Source organism: Equus caballus, chromosome 7, assembly GCF_041296265.1.
Source record: "Equus caballus isolate H_3958 breed thoroughbred chromosome 7, TB-T2T, whole genome shotgun sequence".
Classification (NCBI taxonomy): domain Eukaryota; kingdom Metazoa; phylum Chordata; class Mammalia; order Perissodactyla; family Equidae; genus Equus; species Equus caballus.
The window spans coordinates 80455567-80479205 of NC_091690.1; the positions used below are offsets into that span (position 1 = coordinate 80455567).

General features: G+C 46.7%; 1 protein-coding gene across 19 annotated transcripts in view; it reads right to left on the minus strand.

Annotated features, from left to right (window-relative positions):
• Positions 1 to 10445: 10445 nt before the first annotated feature.
• Positions 10446 to 23639, minus strand: part of TRIM66 (tripartite motif containing 66) — a 58893-nt gene continuing 45699 nt past the window's right edge. For 11 of the 19 annotated variants that reach the window (XM_070274671.1, XM_070274673.1, XM_070274677.1 and 8 more), the window contains 10 exons: positions 21792 to 22313; positions 21439 to 21631; positions 19888 to 19948; positions 19276 to 19450; positions 18675 to 18964; positions 18069 to 18195; positions 17666 to 17740; positions 17126 to 17278; positions 16495 to 16713; positions 10446 to 15748 (listed from right to left, as the gene is read on the minus strand). In XM_070274671.1, the coding sequence (XP_070130772.1) occupies positions 15689 to 15748; positions 16495 to 16713; positions 17126 to 17278; positions 17666 to 17740; positions 18069 to 18195; positions 18675 to 18964; positions 19276 to 19450; positions 19888 to 19948; positions 21439 to 21631; positions 21792 to 22313 (1875 nt within the window). In that variant the 3' untranslated portion in view covers positions 10446 to 15688. The remainder of the gene's footprint in view (positions 15749 to 16494; positions 16714 to 17125; positions 17279 to 17665; positions 17741 to 18068; positions 18196 to 18674; positions 18965 to 19275; positions 19451 to 19887; positions 19949 to 21438; positions 21632 to 21791; positions 22314 to 23639) is intronic. The other 8 variants (XM_070274674.1, XM_070274679.1, XM_070274681.1 and 5 more) reach the window with 3 other exon arrangements.

Genomic DNA, 23639 nt, shown 5'->3' on the forward strand with positions numbered 1-23639 from the left:
TTAACTCAAAATGGATCAAAGACCTAGACAGAAGAGCTAAAACTATAAAACTCTTAGAAGAAATATAGTTATAAATTCTCATGAGCTGATGTTAGACAATGGTTTCTTAGTATAGCATCTAAAGCAAAAGCAACCAAAGAAAAAATAGATAAATTGGACTTCATCAAAATTAAAACTTTTGTACTTCAAAGCACACTATCAAGAAAATGAAGGGGCTGGCCTGGTGGCATTACAGTTAAGTTTGCATGCTCTGCTTCAGTGGCCTGGGGTTCGCCAGTTCAGATCCTGGGCATGAACCTACACAGCACTCATCAAGCCATGCTGTGGCAGCATCCCACATAGAAGAACTAGAATGACTCACAACTAGGATATACAACTATGTATTTGTGCTTTGGGGAGAATTAAAAAAAAAAAGAGGAATATTGGCAACAGACGTTAGCTCAAGGCCAATCTTCCTCACCAAAAAAAAGGGGGAAAAAAGAAAACATAAAATGGGAGAAAATATTTGAAAGCCTTATATCTGATGAGGGTTTAGTATCTAAATACATTAAAAACTCTTACAACTCATTGGTAAAAAGACAAATAATCCAATGTAAAAATGGGCTAAGAATTTGAATAGACATTTTCCCAAAGATATACAAATAGCCAATAAGCACATGAAAAGATGCTCGACATCATCTGACAACAGGGAAATGCAAATCAAAACCATAATGGGGCATCACTCCACATCTGCTAGGATGGCTATAATCAAAAAGACGGACAATAACAAGTGCTAGTGATGATGTGGAAAAAATTGGAACTTTCATACATTGCTGATGGGAATACGAAATGGGATAGCTGCTTTAGAAAAGCCTGGCAGTTCATCAAACTATTAAACATGGAGTTATCAGATGACCACTTCTGGGTATATACCCAAGAGAACTGAAGATATATGTCCGCACAAACACTTACACATGAATGTTCATAGCAGTATTATTCATAATAGCCAATAAAAGGAAACAACCCAAATGGCCATCAAAGGACGAATGGATGAACAAAGGATGGTATCTCCATACAATGGAACTTTATTTGGCTATAAAAAGGAATGAAGTACTGACACGTGCCACAATGTGGATGAACCTTGAAAACATTAGCTAAGTCAAAGAAGCCAGACACAAAAGACCATATATCATATGATTCCACTCATGTGAAACGTTCAGAATAGGCAAATCTGTATAGAGAGAAAGTAGATTAGTGGTTTTCAGGGACTAGGAAGAGGGGAAAATGGGGAGAGACTGCCTACGGAGTTTCTTTTTGGGGTGATGAAAATGTCCTAAAATTAGACAGTGGTGATGGTTACACAACCTTGTGAATATACTAAAAACAACTGAATAGTACACTTTAAAAGGGTGAATTTTATGGTACATGAATCATATCTCAATAAAAAAATAAACACCACTAAATAATACTTTGTAATTCATGGATTCTAAAACCCTTTTGTTTTTTTTGAGGAAGATTAGCCCTGAGCTAACTACTTCCAATCCTCCTCTTTTTGCTGAGGAAGACTGGCCCTGAGCTAACATCCATGCCCATCTTCCTCCACTTTATATGTGGGATGCCTACCACAGCATGGCTTGCCAAGCGGTGCCATGTCCGCACCTGGGATCCGAACCAGTGAACCCCGGGCCACCCAAGTGGAACGTGCAAACAACCACTGTGCCACCGGGCTGGCCCTCAAAACCCACATTTTTTAAAACTTTTTTAACTTCTTTGAAATTGCCTTGCATCTTATAATTGATTACATATTACTCTTACTTTCAGCCAGGTAGCAATCCGAATGTGTTGTGTTAAAGATCTTCTGCTGACATCTTCCTGAAGGACTGAGAAAGTGTCAGCATCTATGTGCCTTAGTTTTAATAAAATACAGGTAATACTAACTCACCTAATATCACCAACTCTGTGCCAAGCACTGTCCCAAATGCTTCATGGATTTTAATTGATTCAATCCTCACAACAACTCCAGGAGGTAGGCACTTTATTATCCCCATTTTACAGACAAAGAAACAGAAGTATAGTGTGCCCGAGCAACTTGTCCAAGAAAGGGTCAGCTTGTTGGAAGCAGTCAGGCTCAGGCTAGTTTCCCCAGCCATTCTAAAGAGGCATCTGGTATCTGAGGGGCCCTGACTGTGGCAACAACCTGGCACAGTCCAGGTTAGTAATTGGTTAGTACAGGTTAGTACAGGAGAGTCTCGTCCAGGCTGTTCTGGTCCAAAGTCTGTGCTCCTAACCATCAGGCATCACTGCCTCCCTTACCTGTGACATGCTGGGAGTGCAAGTCAGCCATTACCTCCAACAATCTTCAAGGCTCCCTGATGCAAAGTTGGCCAAAAAAGTAACTAAAGCGAATAATCAGTCTTGCTATGTTTTAGTGATGAAAATGCCATTCATTTGAAAGTTTGATTGTTTCAACCAAACACTTTTTGACTGTGTCTAAGGGATTTCATCTTCCAGAATTTTATTTACTGGGCTCAGATAAGAGGGTGTAATCTCTTTCTGCTCGGCTTACAAGGTGAGCAAAGGGGGCTGGAGCCTTAGTCCAGACCCTCACTTTTCCCCCTCTGGCTGCAGAGATCAACGTCTCTCTCAGAGGAGGAGCAGGAGGGCTGGGTGAGGGGCAGGCTCAGCCAGGCTCCAGCGTGGGGATGGAGGGGTGATACTATCCACATATGAAGGGTATGGAGCCAGGGGAAACACCACCAGAAGTCGTCCCAGGAAGAAGTGCAGGGTCAGACCTGAAGCAAACATTCCGCCTCCCTATCACCTGACATGCAATTTTGCTGATTATTAAATAACTTAGGTCACTGTAGCCCATTGTAGCCTCCACTGCACCCCTGCTCTGGTTCAGCCTTTTGTGATACAGGAGGAGAGCAGGGATCCCACAGCCCACGCACCAGCACTGCGTGAGTGAGCAGGAGCTCTATCTTGTTGGTTGAGGGGCTTTCTAACTACCCTAGGGAAAGGAGACCTGCTCGTCTGGGCCATGGGTGCTCCGAGTGTAGTGGGACACTTGACAGGGTCAGGAAGTGGACAGTAACACCTGTGCAGGTGTTGACTGGAAAAATAAAATGTTGATTGGCCAGAAAAAGAAAAGTAAATCATTGGATTATTGGAAGGACTCCTGAGGATACAGGGGCGTCCAGCATGCCAGACTTAGGACAGAAGATGAATTGAGTCACTTCCAAGAGACTGTAGGCAGACGTAAAGGGTAGCCAAGGCCTTCCTGTCACCATACTGCCAGGTTCTTGCCACAGTCCGGGCCCCTCAGATACCAGATGCCTCTTTAGAAATGGCTGGGGAAACTAGCCTGAGCCTGACTGCTTCCAACAAGCTGACCCTACAGATACCCTCAGTTCCCGGGGGCCGGATTCGGGGTGGAGACTGGACTCAGAGCCCTCTCCTCCTCTCCACATCCTCTTACAGAGGCTTCAGCAGCATTTTCCAGCCACGGACGACAACAGTCCCACCCCTCCAGCTTAGGCCTTCACCTCAGAGGCCAGAAGCCAAATACAGTCATCCTTTCAGGAGAGAAATGCCTGGTCTACCGCCACACCACACTGAAGTGCCTGATGCTGGAAACCAAGCAGAGTCGGGCCTTAGTACTTGGATGGGAACAGAGAAAGGACTGAAGCAAAGGGGACAGCAGAAGACATGCCCAGTAAGGCAGGACACCAGCTCTGAATTGCTGCGCAACAGAAAGAGGGGTGGACAGAGGAGGTGACTGCAACTGCCATCCTTTAATTCGTTCCTCCTTCTTAAATTTTTATTTGGAAGTAATTTCAAACTTACAGAAAAGTTACAAAAAATAGTAAAAAGAATACTCATATACCCTTTACCTAAATTCACCGATTAACATTTTACCCCATTTGCTTTATTTATATCTGAATATACGTATACATATATACAGTTTCTGTATAAAATATATAATTTTATATGTAAATATATTTTATATATTTAAATTAGAAAAAATATATATGTAGTGTTTTTCAGCGCCATTTGAGGGTCAGTGACATACACTATTGCCTTTTGCTCCTAAATACTCCAGTGTGTATTCCCTAAAAATAAGGATATTCTATTACATAAGCCCAGTACAGTTGTCAGCCGTAATGTATTTAACATTGATGCAATAATGTAATCTACTGTTCCTATTCCATTTTGTCAGCTGATCCAATTATGCCCTTTACCGCATTTTCCCCCTCCACTACAGCACCCCATCTAGTCTCAGGTATTGTCACGTCCCTTAACACTCTTTTAATCTGGAACACTTGCATAGCTTTTGTCATTAGTGACATGGACATTTTTTCAAACTCCAGTCCCCTATCCCCTGACCTTAATATAACATTTCTCGTTTTTGATTCGTCTAATGTTTCTCCATGATTAGATTCAGATTATGCATTCTAGGCCGCAACACCGGATAGGTGATGTTGCGTCCCTCTCAGGGTATCATTTCTGGACGCACAGTACGTCCATCTGTCCCTCATTCGTGATGTTATTTTGATCACACAGTCAAGGTGTTGTCTGATTTCTCCACTGTGTAATTACTGTATATTTTTTCTCCCTCACAACTAACGAGCAGTTGGTGGAGAGTCAATTTAAGACTGTGCAAACCGTCTCCCGCTCCTCCCCAAAACGTCTCCCTAGTTAGCCCCTGCCACTCTTTCCTGACTTTCCCCAGAGCCAAATGAGCGTCGCTGGCGCCACCTATAGGGCTTCCGGCACACTGCAACAAGGGGAATGAACCGTGGATCTTCTCTTTGCTTCTGCTTCTGGTCTGGTGCCCGGGAGCTATTTCAGCCTTAAACATTTTGAAAGAAGAGCCTATAGACACTTGAGTCACAATCCCGGAGCTCTAGTTGTGACATCACCACTAACTCATGAGGAACCTTGGACAAGTTCTTCCCCTTTTCAAGACTTCAGAGTCCCCAGTAAAATGGGAGGTTGGATGACAAAGCCCTGAGCTCATTCATTCATTCAACAAGTATTTCTTGAGCATCTACAGGTACTGTTCTAGGGTCTGGACAAGATTTCTGCTCTCAAGAAGCTTACACTCTACGATGGGTGACCCAAACAATGAGCAAGAAAACCCGTAGAGGAAAAAGATAAATACACATACTAGTAAGTGCTATGATGACAATAAAACAAGATTGTGAGAGAGAGTGCCTGGGATCCACTTTAGATTGGGTGGCTAGAACAAGCTCTCTGAAGAGGGAGTTTGAGCTAAGACATAAAGGATGATATTTGAAATATACCATGATAAAAGCTAAATATGTGTGTGTGTGTGTGTATTATAAAGTATTTCATAAGTATAAAAGTAGTATAACCTTTTAACACAAAGTTTGGAGAAAAGACAGCAATATTACCCATAATGCTACCAGCCTAATATAGCTACTGGCAACATTTTAATATATTTGTATTTGTGTCTTTTTTCTTTTGTTTTACATATGATTCTGAGCTCTGCTTTTTAAATTTAGCATTATCTCATAAATATTTTCCATGTTGCTATTCTAGATGCAAACATTGCATGCCTCATATTCCATTTGTTAGAATTATTTACCCTTCTCCCCTCAAGAACAGCGCAATAAACACTCACATACCTTCATCAGATCTACCAGTTGTTAACTTTTTGCCACGTTTGCTTTACTTCTGTCTAATAATTTAATATACAGTTTCTCTGAACCCTTGAGAGTTAGTCGCTGGCATCATGACCCTTCATTCCTAAATACTTTAGCAAGTATCACCTAAGAACAGGACCATTCTCCTCCATAACCACAGTTCAAATTATCACCCTCAGGAAAATTAATATGAATACAAGCTCAGCCAGGCTCCAGCCCATATTCAAATTTCCCCACTTGTCCAAACAATGTCCTTTACAACTGGTTTGTTTGTTTATTGATCTGGTATCCAATTACAGATGAGGCATTTTATTTAGTTGTTCTTTTTTATTTTTCTATATAATACACTTAAAGTTTCTTAGGCAGGAAATTTTATCATAAAGTTAACTGATAGAATCTCACTGCTCAGTCTTGAACATGTAGGCCATTCTAACTGCTAGTGAAGATCAGCCCAGTCTAACTACCACTAACGACTAGACAATCTTACCCTCCTGTCCAGGGTGGAGACCGCATGAAAATTTATAACAGAAAACAAAGCAGGATTGTTCGGTGAGCCTTGGAAATGTTAGCCACACAAAAGCGTCTTTTAAGAGGCCTCTGCTTCAAAGTGTTATTATATTCTATAAAATGTAATCTAATCTGCAAGTCTGCTTGTCTTAATAATTTATTCCTCTTTTGCTAATTGTTCAAACTGATGTCTCTGCTTTATGAAATACTTGAGAGTTTTCTCAAGTCAGAAGAAGGACTTTAGGATTTTCTTCTCCCTTATGCATCTCATTATTCTGTTGGATCCTTAATTCAAAGGCTTGAGAGTCTTTCTCTCATTCAAAGTATGCCCTCTAGTCTCCATAAATATCGTTTAATATTATATTCTATTAATTATTTAACCATCTTCTATAGGCTTTTCCTTGTTTCTTTTTTTTTTTTTTAAAGATTTTATTTTTTCCTTTTTCTCCCCAAAGCCCCCTGGTACATAGTTGTATATTCTTCGTTGTGGGTCCTTCTAGTTGTGGCATGTGGGACGCTGCCTCAGCGTGGTTTGATGAGCAGTGCCATGTCCGTGCCCAGGATTTGAACCAACGAAACACTGGGCCGCCTGCAGCAGAGCAGGCGGACTTACCCTCTCAGCCACGGGACCAGCCCCTCCTTGTTTCTAATATTTTACTATTACAAATCTTGATCAAACCTTAAAAATAACATTAAATTTGGGGCTGGCCCCGTGGCCGAGTGGTTAAGTTCACGCGCTCCGCTGCAGGCGGCCCAGTGCTTCGTTGGTTCGAATCCTGGGCGCGGACATGGCACTGCTCATCAAACCATGCTGAGGCAGCGTCCCACATACCACAACTAGAAGAACCCACAACGAAGAATACACAACTATGTACCGGGGGGGGGCTTTGGGGAGAAAAAGGAAAAAATAAAATCTTTAAAAAAAATAATAATAATAACATTAAATTTAAAAATAACATAACATAAAAAATAGTAAATTCTTAATATCCTCAAATATCCTGTTAGCGTTCAGCTTTTCCCAATTGTTTCATGATATTTTCAGCTTGTTTAAACCAGGATGCAAATAAATTCCATAGTTTGCAATTGGTTTATATGCTTTTTTCAAATCTGTTTACTCTCTGGGTTTCCTCTCCACCTCACTTTCTTTCCCCTTGCAATATATTTGTTGAAGAACCAGGTCGTTTGTCCTCTGGGTTCTCACAGACTGGATTTTGCTGATTGTGTCTTTGTGATGTCATTGAAGGTGTTCCTCTATTCTTTGCATTGCCTGTCAATTGGGAGCTACATCTGTAAATTGGTAGTTAGATCTAGATGCTTGATTAGATTCAGATTCTATTTGCTTGGAAATGCTTCACAGGTGACGTTGTATTCTTCAAACACGAGACATGTATCTCTCTTTTTGTGATATGGGCAGCCATGGATGATCATTGCCTAGATCCATTAATTCATTAGAGGTTGAAAAGTGGTGATATTCCAATCTATCAACCCTTCAATTATTATCTGGAATACTTCTGAAAGAGACACTTCCCCTCATCTTTTATTTGGTTACCCAGAGATACATTTTGTATAGGAAAGAAAGGATGAATCCTTCATTAAGCTAATTAATAAACTTGAAATGTCACAGAGGCACTGCCCTGGCACAGCCTTTGCCATGAAGTGACATTATCAGTGGGCCACACCACAACTGGGACTCCCTGAAACAAACAGGGAGCAGAGCCCTGGGTAAGGACAACTGCTGCCACCAGCACAGGCCTTGGTCCTTAGGCTGGGGCAAGGCTGAGGCTGTGGTGTTCGTGTTTCCAAGCCTGGAGAGATCCTTCTTTTCTCCATGAATGCTGAGCTTGCAGAGCTGGGGGCCAGGGATGCTGCAAATTCTGGGAAGCTTAATATCTGCTCAGCCCAGTGGGCAAATAAAGCTCTGTTTTGGGTATATTAGAGTATAGGCTCAGCTGCTGTAACAAAAAAGACCCCAAAATAAGGGGGTTTAAAAAAACAGAAATGTGTTTCTTTCTCAGGTAATAGTCCAAGAGGTAAGCCAGCAGTTCAAGGTAGGCAGATGGCTCTGCTCCATGAGATTATCAAAGAACCTAGGTCCTTCCTAACTTCTGGTTTCACCATTCTCTAGGATGTCACCTTCATCTGCAGGACTGAAGTGGGTGACCAGTAGCTTATCTGCATTCCTGTCTTGGAGGAAGGGGAGAGAGAGAGGAAGTAGAGGACAAGCAATTTCATTTAAAACCTATGTCCTGGAAGTTATATACATCACCACCTCTCATAATCAATTGGCTAGAACTTATTCACAACATCTAGCTGTAGAGGAGGCTGGGGTGGTAAGGAGGGGTTATTACTAATATTAAGGAGAAAATGGATACTGGCAACAATTAGCAGTTTCTGCCATGGTTGGAAAGTGGCCTCAAGGGGCTGGTTAGACCCTCTCAGTTTCGAAAACATATCTTATGCAAGGCCTTCAGGGGTTGATGTCTACAGGACAAGGTCTTCATCCCCAGAGCTCCAGGGCCCACGGATGAGGGTTCTCCCCAGAGTCCAGGCATTCTTATTCTAGGAGGCCCTACAACACACCTCAAACATTAAAATGCACCTACAGCCTGTAGTAAATCTAGTTTTTACTGCAAAATTTTGAAACTGTTTTTATAATTTTGCTTTTTAAATTATTTGGTTAGGAGTAATTCATTTAATTTACAATTGGCTGGGGTTTCTCAGCAATCCTCTTGTGTATGTAGAATTTCCTGTCAAGTGAAAAACATGAATTGTTTTCAAGTGTAATAAAATCTTTGTGAAATTGGTACAAAATTAACAATTAATGGGTTAATTTGTTAATCATAATTAACAAAATGGTATCGTTTATGGGCATTTACTTAGATATTTATTTAGGTTTTGCCATTGTTTATTTTAATTTTTTTAGGACTTATTGTTATCAGGCCCTGGATACTGTGTAGGAAGAGGAGGTCCAGGGCAGGGCTTGCTCTGCGGAGCAGGCTCGCTTAGCTGCTTGCCATGGAACCTGAGGAGTGGTAAGTAGAGAGGTGTATGTCCCTGGGACCTAGAGAAGGAGAATACTAATAAGATTAGTAAGGACAAAACACAGCGAAAAAGCTCAGAGCAGGCATGGGAAAGGTTTCAGGTACCTGGGCCAGGCTGGGAAGGGATGGTGAGCCAGATAGGATTTTCAGGTCTCATCTTAAGCACTAAAAGTGATGATCATCTTTCCTTGAAACCCAAACTTCCTTGGTTTCTCAGACACCACCCGCCCTCATTTCCTTCCCATGTCCCTGGCTTCTCAGATAAGGAATATGAAGGAGGAGTATGTTAAGAATGAGAGGGATGGCTAGTGTATCAGGTGACGCTGGGACACCCAAGTGGAGGTGTCCAATAGGCCACAGGACATGTGAGTCTGGAGCTCGAAGAGCGGGTCCATGACATTATCAGATTATCCAAGATTTCTGCATCAGTTAGGGTGTTTAGTTGCAAGTAAAAGCAGCCATTTCTGACTAATTTAAGCCGAAAATGAGTTAATCAAAATATTTTTTTAGGTAGTTCACAGCATTGTTGGGAAGGCCAGAGAATTAAGCTAAGAGCTAACTGGTCTACTGAAGAAACAATCGCTGTCATCAATGAGCACCAGGTGCTTCAACTTGTTCTGTTGCCACTGCTGCCATGGAAACCCCACCTTGCTGCAACCAACACTGTCACCAGAGAAGTCTCTGTGGTCCTGGCTTTTTTTCCTAATTACTACCACTAGACCTGCACCCTGGTTACAAGGGATGCTGGGAAATCAAGATTTTAATATATTTAGCTTCTAAATATATTTAGAAGTGAGGAGTGAGCTCTACCTCCCACCCTGAGGTGAGGAATTCCCCCAAAATAGGAAAGGGCTCAGATTCTATGCAGTCAACATGAATGACAACTATTCATTACAATGTCCTCAACCCCTACGCTGCTAGAAACCACTGGTGTAGAGTGGGCAGCAAGGAGAGCTAAGGCTGGGTGACTGGGGAATATCAATACAGAGAGGACATTCTTGAAGTGTTTAGTGGCTAGAAGTGGTGGACATTCATGCTTTTTCCCCAACCCTGCCTCAGACTTGCTGCCTGTAGTTTGAAGAACAGGCTGTGTTCCTGCAATAAGAAGCAGAGAGCTGAGTTCTGTAGAGAGAAGGCTTCCCAGTCTATTCTTCCTCTCCTTGTGTTCTTAATGATGTTGGAGTCCAGGGGCGAGAAGACCAGAAATAGGTTTGACCATCTTCACTGAAAAAAACACTCCAGGACACAATTATTGGTAAAGGAAAGTGCTATTTTTTAATTTGTTCTTGAATGTGTAGGTCCTTTTAAGATAAGTGATTCTTCCCCTTAAATATTCCTCCTTCGTGCCCTCAACCACTTTAGATCCAAGTGCCACTTCGAGAAAAGGCCTAGGAGGAGCTCATCCTAGATGTCCAAGAAGGGGTGCAGCTTGAGGAATGGGCATATGGCTCAAGAAGCAGCACCAGCTACTGAAGACTTTCCTCAAAGCCGCTCAGTGTGGCCTGACTTGCTCTGCCTTGGCCAAGACTCCCCAGCTGTGTCCTACCCTCAGTATTCCGTCATTCCCTGTGTGGCCTGAGCTTTACAGTTAGAATCACCATTACCATCTTTAAAGCTGGAGAGCCTCTGAGAGATCACTGTTTTCAACACTCCCTCCCACTTTATAGATGGGGAAACGCTACCCAAGGTCACACAGCTCATAATTGGCAGAGCCAAAATTTAGGTGTTCAGTCTCTCAAATCAGGTATCTTTCCACTACACCTCCCTACCTCCAAGAAGACAACCAACATCTGCCTCCAGCTCTAGAACAACTGGAGCAAGCAGGCAGTAATGATCAGTACGGCTGGGGAAGCCTAGGCTAAAACCAGGCCAGGCTGACCCCAGCGGAGCCCCAGGAAGTGATGAATCACAGCACTTCCCAGTCTCCCTTCACCAGAACGTTATCAGTGGCGGACCCCCGCCCCTGCCAGGATTCTCCTCCTGACTAGCAGGACTGGACCATGCGTGGAAACATGTTTTGCCATGATCCCAAGTTCCTCATCAACTGTGGCTGGCTCTGACTGGTATGGAGATCACTGTGATGAGCTGCCCACCAGCCTGGTAATCCTGTTTGCCAAAATGCTTCTTGGTAAGACCCAATCCACGCTCTTGGGCTAATTTAGATGGGGCCTCTGAGCAAACATGGCTAAACTCTGTCTCCACGCTGCGCTAGGAGTGTCAGAGGAAAGGCCTCACAGATGCTGTCCTCCCAGCAGAGCTAATAAACATGCTTGGCATGAGGATAACTAAGTCCAGGAACAGAAACGGGCTCAAATAAAGTGGGCAGACACTGAGGGAGGTGAGCAGAGGCAGCTGCGCTTCGTCCTACCTACCCAACTCCTGAAGAGGAGAGACCACAGGAAGCTAAAGATGTCCCCCTGTCAAGGTTTCAGGAAGGCTCAGTCTGCGTGGCTGAAAGGTAAGAGGATAATTCAGAGACTTGTGGTGCCATAAAAGCCAAGCAAGGAGGATATTTCAAAGAGGAAGTAGTGGATGGTGTGAAATGCTGTAGAGAGTTCAAGACAGTTGAGGACCGAAAGGTATTCATTTGATTTGGCAACTTGGTGGTCACTGGTGACCTGTGAAAAACTATATAGAGAGAGTTGAAGAGTGACTAAGAAGAATCAATGAAAAAGATTCTTTTTTAAAGGAACTAGGCTGACAAGGAAAAAGTATAAGGGTCAACAGACTCTAAGAAATTTTGTTTTAATCTCAGGGAGAATTTTGCTTGCTTGTAGACTACATGGAGGAAACCAATGGAGAGGGAGGTGGAAGACCCCGGAAAGTGTGAGCAGTGGGATAAGGATGGAGCAAAGTCTTGGAGGACACATAGTAGGAATCAAGAAATAGAGCACCAAACAGAAGCCAGAGGAAAAGAGCTAAGGAGAGATATAGACATAGACAGATGGGATAGGGAGAGGAGCAAGTGTGCAGGGAAGTTCTTGCTTTACGTCATCTCTTCTGTAAAGTGGGCAATGACGTCAGTCATTTGCTGAGAGCAAAGATGAAGGGCATGGACGGAAACAGAGTAATAACAAGTCAAAGATATACCAGTCAATACTGAGAGCCCAACTGAGGCTGTCAAATATGAATTTGCCATGCTTAGCAACCCAGTAAGAAGGAGCAGAAAATAGGCTGATGCAAAAAAATGGAGAATGGTTAATAGTTTCAGCAAAAGTTGACGGGGATGAGAAAGTTCAGGATGCTGAAAAAAATTCAGCGTATGATGGGCCATGGGTTCAGGCGGGGAGAGGAAGAAGCCCAGCAGAAGGCTGAAAGACTGGGAAAACAGAGAGAGAGCTGAGGTCATGGAACAGGGCTAAAGGAGCAGGCAATTTAAATAACTAGCAGTGAGGGAATGAGAGAAGAGGAAATATAGGGGGTAGTGATCCAGAAGGAGCAAGGTCTCAGTTCAGGAGTTCAGAAGAGAAGACTATAGGTGATACCATGGAGTGAGAGAGGGAGTGGAGCCCAGGAAGAAACAAGGAGGGGCCTAGGTCCTAGCAGCAAGGCAAAAACATGCCACCAGAAATGGGTACAGGGAGCCAGAGTCCATCAGGATTGATGGCAGGGCCTGCACAGAGCAGTGCCTATAGAGGGTCTGGTGGCTGCCACTAGGGAGAGGGTACCAGCAGAAGATGTGTAATTGGCGATTGCTAGAATTCAGTAGGGCCAACCTACCCAAGTTATGGAAGAGAGCTCTGCAAGTTCATGCTGCACCAATTTTACACTAAAATCCCCTTTGCATCAATTGAAGCCACTCCACTGTCCTGTCTCTCAGCACACCCAGGAGGCCCAGTTTCTCCTCAGGATTGCCTTCTGTACCGTAGAATCCAGAACTCATTGTATTTCCATTTCCTGACTTTGTCAAAGGCCAAAGGACTTGACTGACTTCAAAATGTGGCCATTACAGGACTAAGTCAAAAGGAGGATCCACTCAGATGTTTGCAAAGAATCGCTGAAGTCAGTCCACTTGCTTAGTAGCTTTTTAAAAAATTTCTAAATAGTCATGATCTGTTTTCTGCATGCAAAAACAAAGCAAAACAAAACATAACCATGACTCAAAATATTGGTTATAAGTATACAGGAAAAGCCAGGGAGAGGGCAGTGCTGTGAGGTAACCAGCACAGGGATGGTGTAGTGGGCCAGGGCCTCGCACCTTTGGAGGAAAGGAAACCCTCCCTCCCTCCCTCCCCTGCCTGCTCAAGTGCCTATGGGGAGCCTCTCAGCTTGCAAGTCTCTGTGATGGGAAGGGAATATGTGACTCGCTAACACATTCCTAAGGTCCTCTGGCCCAGTAGGCTACATCCAAGCTGGAAGCTTCATTGACAGGCGGGAAGCCAAGCATTTAACCAGGCCTTTCTGCTTCATATTCGTTGTCTCCAACTGGTCCTGGGGAAGAATCTCAAACAGGTTTGAGCCTGTCACAACCCTCACCTGGCTGCCCAACAAAAAGCACCATGAAGCTCACTCAGGTGAGGTGGGAATGTGGGCCACACGAAGGAAAGACGACCAAGAGCAGGAATTAATGAGGTAATTACAGAGAGAACTTTGCCAAGCCAACTAACCAGAGAGAAAGATTCGAAAATTGAAAAGGAAGTGGCCAGAGCCCCAAAGAGCAGAGGGCTAAGTTCAAACATTGCGTGGCTACCAGAGTATCAAAGACTTAGTTACCCCAAACTAGAAAACAGGATTATGGATGCCCACCTGCTTAGGAAAGCTTGGCAAGTGCTGGTGAAAGAATGGCAAGTCAGTGGGCACGGTCTGTTTTGAAGGAAGATGATCTCCCAGCCTCAGTGGAGAAGGAAATGAACAGTACCATCAACTCACACGGAGAGAAGACATGTTTTCTCTGATCAAAATGTTCCCATTAACAAAGGCCTGACAAACAAGAATTCCTTGAATTGCATCTCACAGCAAAAATAAAGCCATGGTCTGACTCCCTTGAAATTAGCCAAGCCATGACAGGACCAGGGAGAGCCGTGTCTCCAGGCCACTGAAATGCCAGGAATGCAGTTCCCCCACATATCAGCAATAGGTTCCTTCTCAACCAAGCCTTTGCTGGTGAGGTGGCCTGACTCTCAGCATCTTGCCTATGCAGCTTCCTCCCAAACACCCTGCTTGGACCATGAAGATCCATCCGAGATGCAGACTGGAGCTCCGCTCCTGTTCCCATGGCTTCCAAAACACTTTTCTCTGCATTCTGGGAAAAGTAAAGTCCTGAAGTTCCTTCAAGGTCACCAAAGGACACTGGCTTCTCACCTCTCAGGTTTCCCTTTCTCCTCCCTAGACAGAACTTCCTCTACAAACGCTTAGGTCTGACTCCTGTCAGTCCCTCTGGCCTTCTCCAACCTCCAACAAAAAGGGCTACCTATAGAGTCTTGACCTTTTCTGGGCTGTGGGCAGCCGTGGGGCAGGCCAGCCAGAGGCCTCACTTCTGATCCTGGGCTCTGTGAACGTGGAGAGGGTGAGAACTAGGGCCTCTAAGCAGGAGGAGAGGCCCAGCAGACTGAGCTGGTTGTGGGTCATTCTCCCTGCCTCGCTGAAGCAGCAGCAGCTGCCTCACAGTTTTCCCAAGAAGAACTCAGGATCCAGATCTCTGAATGGAGATAATGAAGGGATGGTTACCAACAATCACTTCTAGGAGGGCAGGTTCTCACACCAAAGAAGAGCTATCAGCCCAAAGTAAGTGGCACAGAGGGCAGGCTCTGAAGGTGACATCTTCGTACACCTGCAAGTGAAATCGGAGTCAGTGGTCTCTGCACTGCCACCCAGCCCAGTCAAGAATGCCATGCCATCCAGAGCACTTTCACAGCAGCCACCTAAGTCAACACAGGAAAGGAGGCGTGGAAAACAAATACCCTGAAAACCGTTAGAACCCGAATAGGCACCAATCAAGACCTATGGCCTCTAGAAGCCTCCCTTACCCTTGCCCAGGGCAGGTGCCTCTGTCCTGGCAGGCCAAGCAAAGGCAAACAGTGACAGTCTTTGGCTGTGCTGGGCCAGGGATCACAGGCCTGCCATATGTCAGAACCTCTCTCCCTTTTACCTCCTTCGGGGCCCTGGAGGAGTTCAGATACATACATTGTTCCTGAGCCCTGTACACCGGAAGGTGAGAAAGTCTGCTTTCCTCAGCAGAAAGAATTCACCGAGGAAGTTAGGTCCTCCTGAGCCTGACTAGGTTTGGTCTTGTCAAGTGGCCCCTACACATCTGATTATTCCAGTAATAGGGCAGACTTCCCTCTTCGCTCTTTATTACTGAAATCTTCTCTGAAGTGGACGCACTATGGCTCCCAAATAAATGCTGTGAGATGCAAACGGCAAAGAAGAGCACTACACAGCTCAACAAGACTCGTCTCACACCCACGGTCTGAAGAGAATGAGCTGAAAGGTGGGGAGGAGTGGTCACAGGATGGGACACCGGCTGCCAGGGTGCTCGGTCCCTTCCAGCTCTCACACCTGGGAGATGCTGTTGGCCATGCGGAACGACGTTCTTTTTACTTTTTCATTCTCCTGAAAGAAAAAATATGGAATTCGAATGACCAAATGTAGGATTTATTAACATGAAAAGCTAAATGTCCAGACTGGCATTCCTCAGAGTCAAAGTGTTTTCTTTTATCCCAGGAACACAGCAGTAAAACTCACTGAAGATACTACACATTGTGTGTTAAGTATCATAAACAACCAGGGATGGCTGTTTAGACCCTGGCACACAGTAGGCAGGCAACACATTTCAGTGGAATTAAATAGCACTGAATTGATGTTTCAGGTCTGCACAAGTGGGAGCAGCCAAAAAGTCAGAGGAGCTCTCTTTGCTACAAGCAACACCTCCCCTTCCTCTAAACCAAGGCGCTGAAAAGATCCCTTCCTTTCTCCCAAACCCAAGTTGAGATCAGGCACTGGGACCAGGTACTTCTCTTCTTATGAGATGACAATGCAGAATAACCAGCACTGAGTTAGGAGTCAGGAGGCCTGGTTTCTCACCCTGGTTCTGCTGCTAATTTGCTGGGTGACCTTGGACAGGTATATCCACCTCTCTGAGTTTTGAGCCTTAGTGGAAATTGGACTTGATGAGCCCGACACTGCCCTGTCTTCCTCATAGGCTAAGGGGTTGGAAGTGGGGGTCCATTGTCACCACTTTCTCTTGTGCCACCTGAGCAGCTTCACCTTAGGTTTCTCTGTGCATGCTGCTTGGGTGCCCCCTGCCTGCCCAATCACCTACCCACCCACCTGCCTGCCAGCTGGGAGCAACTCTTTACCATGTGTCGCCGCCGCCTCTTGGGTTGGATGCCCTCCTGCACATAGGGGGGCCACAGGAAGCCCTGGGGAGTGGAATACCCACTCTCGCTAGACATCTCCTCGGAATCTGAGTCCTCCTGCCTTGGCTGGGCAAACTGTTTCTCCGGGTAGATCTCCTTCAGCCAGCCCTCAAAGAACACTTCCAGGCAGCGGCCAGCCTCTGCAACCTCCGAGTCGGGCTGGAGGGAGAGGAGAGCAGTGATAGGCGGGCCCTTTTCCACCAGCCCATCTCTTCCAGGTCCCTCAAGAGCTATACAGACAGTAGAAAGCGTGGCTGGGTCTCCTAAATGTTGGAACTTGATGTTTTCTCCTCAGGCCTCAGGATAACCAGTTTGTATCAGCTCTTAAAGCAGAAGTGACCCTGACAGGTACCCACAGATGGCCAATCACTAGCACTCCCCATCTTCCTCCTGAGTCCATGCTGAGGCCAAGTGTGGGAGGGAGCTTTTAAAACACTCACTACAGTAGGCCCCAGAAGTTCTGCTCCCAGGTCCTCATAGCAGCCCAGGACCAAACCTGATACCCTCATATAGCCATGACAGTCTTGGGGTCACTGGGAAGTAGGGCAGAGGGAAAACAGGCAAGACATACATAATTGAACTTAGCACAGTTCCAGAACATGAGGCGCACGTCTGACACCACCTCTTCTGGGGTGGTGTAGTGAGCTGGGTCCTTCTTTTGCAGCTTCCTCCGGATGATTGACAGGTCCATAGGCCTCTTGATAATCTGGTAGTAATGCCGGGCCTTGGGGCAGGAGAGAAGGCAAAGCAAAGCAGGAAGAGAGAAGAAGGGGAGGTATAGATAAGAAGGAAGGAGAGATGGAGAGTGAGTTGGAACAGAAGTGAAAGAACATAAGAAAGAGAAAGGCAGCAAGAAGGAAAGTGTAGAGAAAAAAGACAGAGGGAAAGGAAAAAGGAGGAAAGTTTCACTTGTCAAGTCAGGTGTGATGCAACAGTTGGGGGGCTGTGGTGGCCGCAGCCCCCCGGGGCCTCTAAACCATCCACAGATTAATCATACTTCCAGAGGCCAAGCTCTGAGCCCACCCTGGGCACCACCATGACCTGTCCCCAGGCCTAGGGCCCTCTGAGCAGAAAGCACAGGAGCAGGCAGGAGCAGCGAGGCCTTCCTTACCAGCGGGCTGACAGGTTCGTGGAAGGGCAGGCTGAGGCTATTGCAGCACAAGGACAGTACCAGCTTCTCGCACTTCTGCAGAAGTCAGAATTGGCAACAGAGTTACTTGTTCTGGCCTCACCTCAATAAGAACTAAAGACAGTGACCCTATCAACTCTAGAGGGTTTGGCTCTGTCCCACAGGGGACGAGCCACCATATTAAGGCACAGTTCAGCCTCCTAGGCCAGAGGAAAACAGCTGGCAGAAGGAAAATCATAGCAAAGCCCCATGGGCCAAGCTGTCAGGCACAGCCCAAAAGAGAGATACTTGGAGAGGCTCTCATCCCCTGAGAAAGGCCTCAGCCCCTACAGGCACAGGGAGGCTGCCCCAGGTGGGGAACCTTGTTCCCAGAGACCCTCCCTACCTTCTGGTCATGTACACTCAGGCCTGGAGGGGCCCGCACTCCAGGCTGGTTATAGCGTGCATTTTCGCAGTCGTACTCCATCTCGGGCTGGGTCAGGCTGCGGCACAAGGTGCACGCCCAATCTCCCCTGCAGAGGCAGATGGGGCCAAGTTAGGTCTCAGCACATTGCCCAGAGCCCCCTCCCCTGTCCCTCTGCCCCAATGCAAGCGTAGGGGATGGTGGCAAGGGAAACTGAGGCCTTAGCCTTGTCCTGTAGGAATGGCTTCCTAGCCACAAGCTTGAAAAAAATTCAGTAACTCAGGATTTAGCAAATCCAGAAAAAGTGGAGTTAGCAAGGGGCTGGGAGGCGAGTATGGGGACAAATCTTTGTGCAGGAGGAAGGTGGGAACAGAGGAAGAAGGGAAGCTACCCAAATTTCAAACATCTATCTGTCTGTGTGCAGAGGCGGACAGCTGTAGGCCCACTAACTCACAGACCTGCAGTTCATGCAGGCCCCGAGAGGGGAGGAAGCCCATGCGAGGGAGCTCTGTGGGCCTGGCCTGGAATAATCATCCCTAGGGGATCACCCTGCTGGCCAGGTGATGGCCCTAGACTAGCATGACTCACCCTGGGAAGCTGAGCAGGGCTGGCAAGTGGCAGGAAAGGTGGTACACTTTGGGGCAGCGGTCACAGCACAGCAACTCTCCCCCGTTGAGGCACACAGCACAGAAGTCCTCATTCTCTATTGGTACTGGGGGCCCCTTCTTGGCTCCAGGGGTTCGAGGAATGAGTCTTTGTTCTTCAGGACATGCACTCTCCACCTCTGGTGGCCGCTGCCCAGCCAGAGAAGTGACAGTGACCTTTCTTCCCCCCAGACTTGGGGCCTGGATGGCATCAGGCAGGTTGTCCTGGCTGACCTTGGGGAAGCAGTGAGTCTGAGCAGTCAGAGCCAACAAGTTGTTGAGGGAAGGAGGGGTAGCACTGACAAGCTCTCGGCACCAAGCTATTCCAGGACCCCAAGCCAGCCAAGCCCCATGAATGCTGGTAAGGCTCCCTCCTAATGTGCACCTCACAGGCCCCTTGCAGCAGGAGACAAAGTCTGGCCAAGCTGCAGCCCCACTCAGAGACTCAAGACAAGGCCAGAGCCAGAACTCTGGCAGTAGCAGAGAGAAAAGATAGGCTCCAAGGCTGGGCCAAGGTTCAAGGTCAAGGCAGAACAAAGTGGTACCTTAATGGACATGCTGGAGGACTCAGCACCACACTCGATGATCAGCAGTAAGCTCCCATCCTGATCATTCTTCGGTGGCTTCAACTTGAACACAGGCATCTCTCCTGAGGAGGCAGCACAGATCTTGAGCCGCTCCAGGCGCACATAAGGAATCTTGGGTTCACTGTTGAAGGGTCTGTGGCAAGAGAGACACCCCTGGGTCTTGATGGGAGCCTCCTCTGGCCCCGCTGCATCGGTGATCACACAACTGAATTACTGCTTGAGATCTCCTCAGTCCAACCCTCTAGAGGCCCATATTCTGCCCTCTTGCCCAGCTCTGGCCAGGCCCTGACAGGCCCTGGGAAGCCATTTGGTCAAAGAAGGGGGGTCCCTGAAGAGGAAGGACTGCATGCAGAGCACATGCCTTCCAGTACAGGAGTCAGGACACCCTCCCACAACCATCCCAGATGCCTAACTATACAGACCCCACCTGAGGGGCCAGGGCTTGAAGAAAACAGTTGCAGGTAAATGACTGCTTCTGGTTAAGTCAGCAAGGCTGCTTACTTCCTGTGCCAACCTCCCAGGACACAAAGTTGGGGGTGGGAGAGGGAGGTTGGGCCAAGAGTCTGTTACCTGACACTCTGGTTCTCTTTTGTGTCCAGCTCTAGGGCGCCTGGTTTAAAATTCTCACACTCTAAGGCAAAAGACAAATAAATACCTGTGACATAAATTTATGACAACACACCCTGTCAACCATACCTTCCACTCATATTTGCTACTCACACCTTTGGCCACATACATGTCACACGATTGTTACCCACACTGTAGTCATCCATAGTCGTGGCAATCCTGCTGTGGCTCTCCTTCCTGAGAGCGGAAGAAGGCCATCTTTTTTTAAAAAGATAAACACAGATGATGCTCGGAGGCTGCCTAGGGGTACATGTTGGGTCAGGCACTGAGAGGCCAGCTTCTCACCTTGGAAATGAGCTCAGAAATCACTTGTTCCCCATACAGTGGTGTTACCTGCTCTCAGGAATCATTCTATCCAGTCTCTGCCTTTTCAGCCAAATGCATGGATTCTGGCACTGCCTGAGAATCCAGCTCACACTCCATGGGCAAGAGGCTCCCAGGAGCCCTACCCAGAGTAGAGCACGCTGTGTAGACGGGCAGGAGGCAGTGTGGGGAGAGAGGAGGAAACTACTGTTTATTGAGCACCCGCTCAGCACCAGGCACTGTCTTGGGTGCTTTCCATGGACAAGCAGGGTTCAAAATATTAAACTGCTTAAAATTCAGGGTTATATTATTGTGCAGTTAATAAGAACCAATGATCATTCAGTTGGTCTTTCAGTCAGTGTGAGGATAAAAGGAGAAAAATTGTTTCATTTTCATTTATTAAGTATATAGGAAATAGACGGATCATTGCAAACTAAACCCAGTTTGTATGCTGGGTTTACACTGAACTGAACTGAAAAAGTCCCAAATGCTCCCTCGGCAACTGCTTTCTAACCTTCCATGTAGCGCTCAGCTTCCAAAAGAAAAGAACCTTAGCCCAGCCCCATTTGAGAAGGGGTGGAGGGAGCTGAGAAGAGGATCAAAGTCAGTCTCCACCGGTCCAAATTCCCTTTACCATGAGGCACAACACAGACCCATGTTACTGCCCGTGCAAGGCGAATTCTTGTTACTGCAGAGTAAGTCATCGAATGACTTCACTGTAGTTATCTGTCCCAGGAGCCTGTGAAGTCGCTATGATTAGCTCCATTTACAGAGAAAGAAACCAGCTCAGAAAGACTAGGTATCTTGCCCAGGATCAAGCATAAGGAGACAGAGCTGGTTTTCTAACTTAGATCTGACTCCGTATCAGACATGCTCTTTTCCCTAAAATATTTTGCCAAAGGTAGCTCTTCTGAGTTCTTCCCGTTTCCTCCTACCTATAACCCAGACCCCCAGAACCTTTTGCTTGGGGACTGTTACAAGGAGGCTGGATCAGTCACGGCCACAGTGAGGGAAACAGAGCAGGCATCAGTAAGGCAGTTCTGGAGGGAGAAGTGAATTTAGCCTGAAAGCGACACACTGCTCCCTCCGCTTAGAGGCTGGCTGCTGACCTCTGTCCCACCTGGCAGTGCTGAGCCCATATCTGCTCAGTCTGTGGCCGCACGAAAGGCAGGCTGCCTCCTCCAGTCTCACCTTTTGGGTTCTGGTACTGTTGCAGAGCCGTGGATGTGTTGACCACTGGGACCAATGGAGGTTTCTTCACAGAGAGGTTAATTGGCTCCTCCAGTTCTGAGGGGATAGCCAGGTCCTTGGAAGCATCCAGACCAGGGACTATGGGGCCTTGTCCCAGAGAGTCAGTGAAGCGGGCAGAATCTTCACTTTCCATCTTTGAAAAGTGAAAGGCCAACAAGAATAAAAGAAATCAGACATTTTTGCTGTTAGTGATCACAGAGCTGTCAAGCTAAGGCGAGGATAAGGCCTTCAGGGGCCACCCTTTTGCCCAGTGCTGAGCAGAGGAAGTTGAATGGCATTTCCCCAGGACTTACCTTACACAGGGAATTCCCCAGCGAGGCATCAGCCCCATCCCCAGGGCACAGGATCCCTGCAGCTCGGCCAGAGCCAGGACTGTAGCTGGATCTACTTTCCGGCTGCATATCAGAAGCCAGAGGCATGCTCTGCAGAGGACAAGTTGCCAGACTTGGCACAGGCTGTGTGGGACCAGAGATCAGGATGGGCCTAGCCTGAGAGTGATCACTTGCCAGGCTTGTGATGGCCTGGGAGGAATCATTCATCAGGTTGGTCGAGGACTGGGGTGTGCCACACACAAGACTGGGCATGGTCTGCAGGTGACTGGCTGTCAGGCTGGGCATAGCCTGATTTTGACTGCCTGTCAGGCCAGACATGGTTGTAGGGGGGCCACGCAGGAGGCTTGGTACTGCCCGGTGGGGACCAGCTGTCAGGCTGCTCACACTCTGGATTTGTGGCTCTATGGTCCTCGCCAGCCTGGTAGATGACAGCTCCATCTCCAGACTGTTGGAAAAGCCCATGATGCTCACCGAAGTGGAGTGCTGCAGGAGCAAAGACAGAGCCAAGTCAGGCTGTTAGCTGAGAATGGTGGGAGGGAGAGGAAAGATGCAGCCCACAAGAGCCGCCATGCTCAGATTTCACTCTGGCCTCAGAGTCTAGTAGCTGCAGAGAATCAGACAGCACAGGAAGTCCTGTTCCCATTCCCCTACACAAAGAAGACTGAGAGGCTATGGCACAGAGAGACAGGCACAGGCTGAGGACACTGGTGTGCGTGTGTGAGAGAGACAGAGAGCTAGAGTGACAGAGACAGCCTACCACCTGACCTGAGGGTGGTACACACATACACACACCACCCCCCCCATAAGCCACATCCTTCACCTCCGTCCACTACCTACGCAAAGGGTCAGACTATGACACTTCCCTCCAATTTCACATTCCCCTCTGACTAAACCACTAGTGGCTTCTCTTCCCTTCTAGGGGCTTTACAGGATAGCTTCTGCTACAAAAAAATGGGAGGGAGCTCAGAAGGCTCAAACCATGATCTGCCTCAGACTTTCTTTGAAATAATGTCAAGGCTTGGGGAGCCCCAATGAGTCCTGGGGAACCTAGGTCAACTCCAGGGCCTTCTCACAGCTTTGCTCAGAACCATTCCAGCACCACCAGCATTAGATGAAGGCTTTGACCAAGAGATGTAAGGGTCTTTTCTAGGCCTACGATACCCACCAAAGACACTCTAAACCGGAAGCAGAGAACGTCAGAGCAGCTAAATCTTAATTTGACCCAATCTGGACAATCAGAGAATGAGGCAATAATGTTCCAACCCCAAGAATTCTTTTCTCACCTCTAACTGCTTGGTGACCCAGGGAGAATAGACTTAAAAGATTGATAAAAAGAAGTTGAAATCATACAGTTTTCTGCACCGAATCCATTCGGTTTTTCAGATTGGAGAAACAGATTTGATGGAGGGGAGCGGGTAGAAGACTGATTCTAAATGTAATCTCCAGGAATTTATAAGTTTGATTATCCCGCCTCTTTTTTTTTAAGACTAAAGATATAACAATTTGGCATCTTTTGAAAGTCAAAGGGGAAACAAGGAGAAAACATCTCTAAGCTTCCAGAATCAGCATCTTACACCTCTTATTCTTTTCCCCATGAGTAAGACATTCAAATTTCCACACCATTCCTTTGCATAGGGCTTTTGTATGAACTATGGCCGCAAAGCAGGACAAGGGACAGGTCATGAAGGCCTTGGGAGCGTTGGCAAGCATTTTCACTGTTAGTCTAAGAACAGTGGAGCACAGTAGGGTTTTATGCAAAGGAATGATGTGGTCAGATTAGTGTTTTGAAAATATTTCTCCCCTGAGGAG